This window comes from Mauremys reevesii, linkage group 26 (genome assembly GCF_016161935.1).
Source record: "Mauremys reevesii isolate NIE-2019 linkage group 26, ASM1616193v1, whole genome shotgun sequence".
Classification (NCBI taxonomy): domain Eukaryota; kingdom Metazoa; phylum Chordata; order Testudines; family Geoemydidae; genus Mauremys; species Mauremys reevesii.
Genome location: NC_052648.1, coordinates 8,836,932 through 8,838,775, shown reverse-complemented (window position 1 = coordinate 8,838,775; position 1,844 = coordinate 8,836,932). Strand labels below are relative to the sequence as shown.

Below are 1,844 nucleotides of genomic sequence, written 5' to 3'. Positions count from 1 at the left end.
GTCTCTTCCTTATTCTGCATTTCACAATTTCAGATTTCTGAAGCCAGGCAGCCGAGGACCGGCAGAGGGGTTGGGGTGCGCAGAGCAGCCGATTCCTGGTGCAAAGGCTACCCAGCTTGTAACAAATGCAGGCATGTCTCTGTACAAAGCAACGTAGCAGCCTTGGCTAATTGCAACTGAACCAGCCGGAAATGATCTGTACTAAACCCAGCAAGCTGAGCATGTAACTCCTAGCGGAACCACTTGGCCAAACTGGTCCTGGTCTGGTAGGTCTCTGTCATTTGCAAGGCCCGGCAGGCTTTGCAGAAGCGGATGGTCCAGGAACTTCGCTCGGACGGTTTTAGCCACGTTCGCCACTGGAAGTAGCGCTGGTAGCGCGCTGGGTCCTTGTCCAGCTCCTGAAGGTACTGGGCCAGCCCTTGAGCATTGGGAAAGTCATCGATGTGAATAAAGGCATCGGGGGGCAGAAAGCGCTCATAGTTTTCTCGGGGGGGGCCGCAGACAACGGGCACGGACCCCGAGCCCAGGGCATTGTACCAGAGTTTCTCAGTGATGTAGTCCTCATGAAGCGAGTTCTCAAAGGCTAGGTAGAACTTGTACTGAGACAGGGTGGAGACGAGCTTGTCCCGGGGCAGAGGCATGTGCTGTCGGCCGTATATATCCACGTGGAGGTATTTCTTCAGCTCCCCATAGTACCGCACCCGGTGGGAGGCTGGGTTCCAGTTACTCACCACCCAGGACACCAGCTTGGACTTGGCTGGGATGCTGAAGTTCTGGGGCTGGCTCAGGACCTCCAGCCACCCGTATGGGGTGAAGATATCTGAGTCCCTCCGGTATGACATGGTCAGGTTGAAGAGGTTATCCATAAAGCGCAGGTTAGGGCTGTGGCTGGGGGACTCCAGATTGAACCAGATCCAGTGCTGGGATGGGGGCCGTGGGCCCTGGGGCAGTTGCTTTGGGCTGGAACACACATCCTTGTGATGCACAATCACCGCATTGGCCTTGTGGTACCAGCTGCGGTTGGCCGTGATGTGACAGTCCCGGATGCCAAAGAGCTCAGAGCATTTTTGCAGAGCAGCAGGCTGCCCAAAGGGCCAGGTCCATAGCAGGATGATCAGTTCCGAACCAGCCTGTGGAGCTGTGGGGTTGTTCCCAAGCTGGATTGTGAGTGCAGAGGGATTGCCAGCCTGGGGCTCTGGGCCTCGGTCCCTGGAGGGCCGAAGGTATGTAAACAAACAGAGGGCGAGTATGAATTGGGAGAGAATAAAGAGGAGGAGGTGCTTGCAGGCTGGGCTTTTCAACTGCTCGCTGCTCGGCATTGCTGGCCTGGGAATGCAGGAGACACCAATGACGGAGGGATTAGTGATTAGCGATAACTAAACATGGCGGGGACAAGGGGAATGGAGCAATGCCAGGAACTGGCACCGCTTGTTAGAAAGTGGTCACAGATCTGAAGCCCAAAGGAGGCAACACGAAGCAGAATCACTCGCAGACTCACAGCCAAGGGCAGACAAGTTCTTTGGTGGCCCACCTCCCAAACCTGCCCCTGTTGAAATAACCTCATTGAGGTATGATGCTGCTCTTGTGGCTGGGAATTACTCAGAGCAAACTGAAATGGCTAGTCCTTTCCAACCCCTTAGACCTCATCTACACTACAGGTTCCTTCAGTAGAACTTACGGCTCTCAGAACTTAAGACATAGCTTCCGCCTTTCGTGGAGGTGAAGTTATTAAACTCTTTCATGTCGGCTTAGGGCATCGCCCAGACAAACACTCCAGTTGTGTAAATGGAGCTGGAGCCTCAGGGCAGAAAATGGAGATAATCAACTCCAGCTGGCAGGAGGGA

The 1,844-nt window shown here is 54.6% G+C and overlaps 1 protein-coding gene across 1 annotated transcript; it reads right to left on the bottom strand.

The window, feature by feature from the left end:
- Nucleotides 1–230: 230 nt before the first annotated feature.
- On the bottom strand, nucleotides 231–1,319 carry LOC120391735 (3-galactosyl-N-acetylglucosaminide 4-alpha-L-fucosyltransferase FUT3-like). Its single transcript, XM_039515768.1, has one exon. It carries the CDS (start codon nucleotides 1,317–1,319, stop codon nucleotides 231–233), a length of 1,089 nt encoding a protein of 362 aa, XP_039371702.1.
- Between the last annotated feature and the right edge of the window lie 525 nt (nucleotides 1,320–1,844).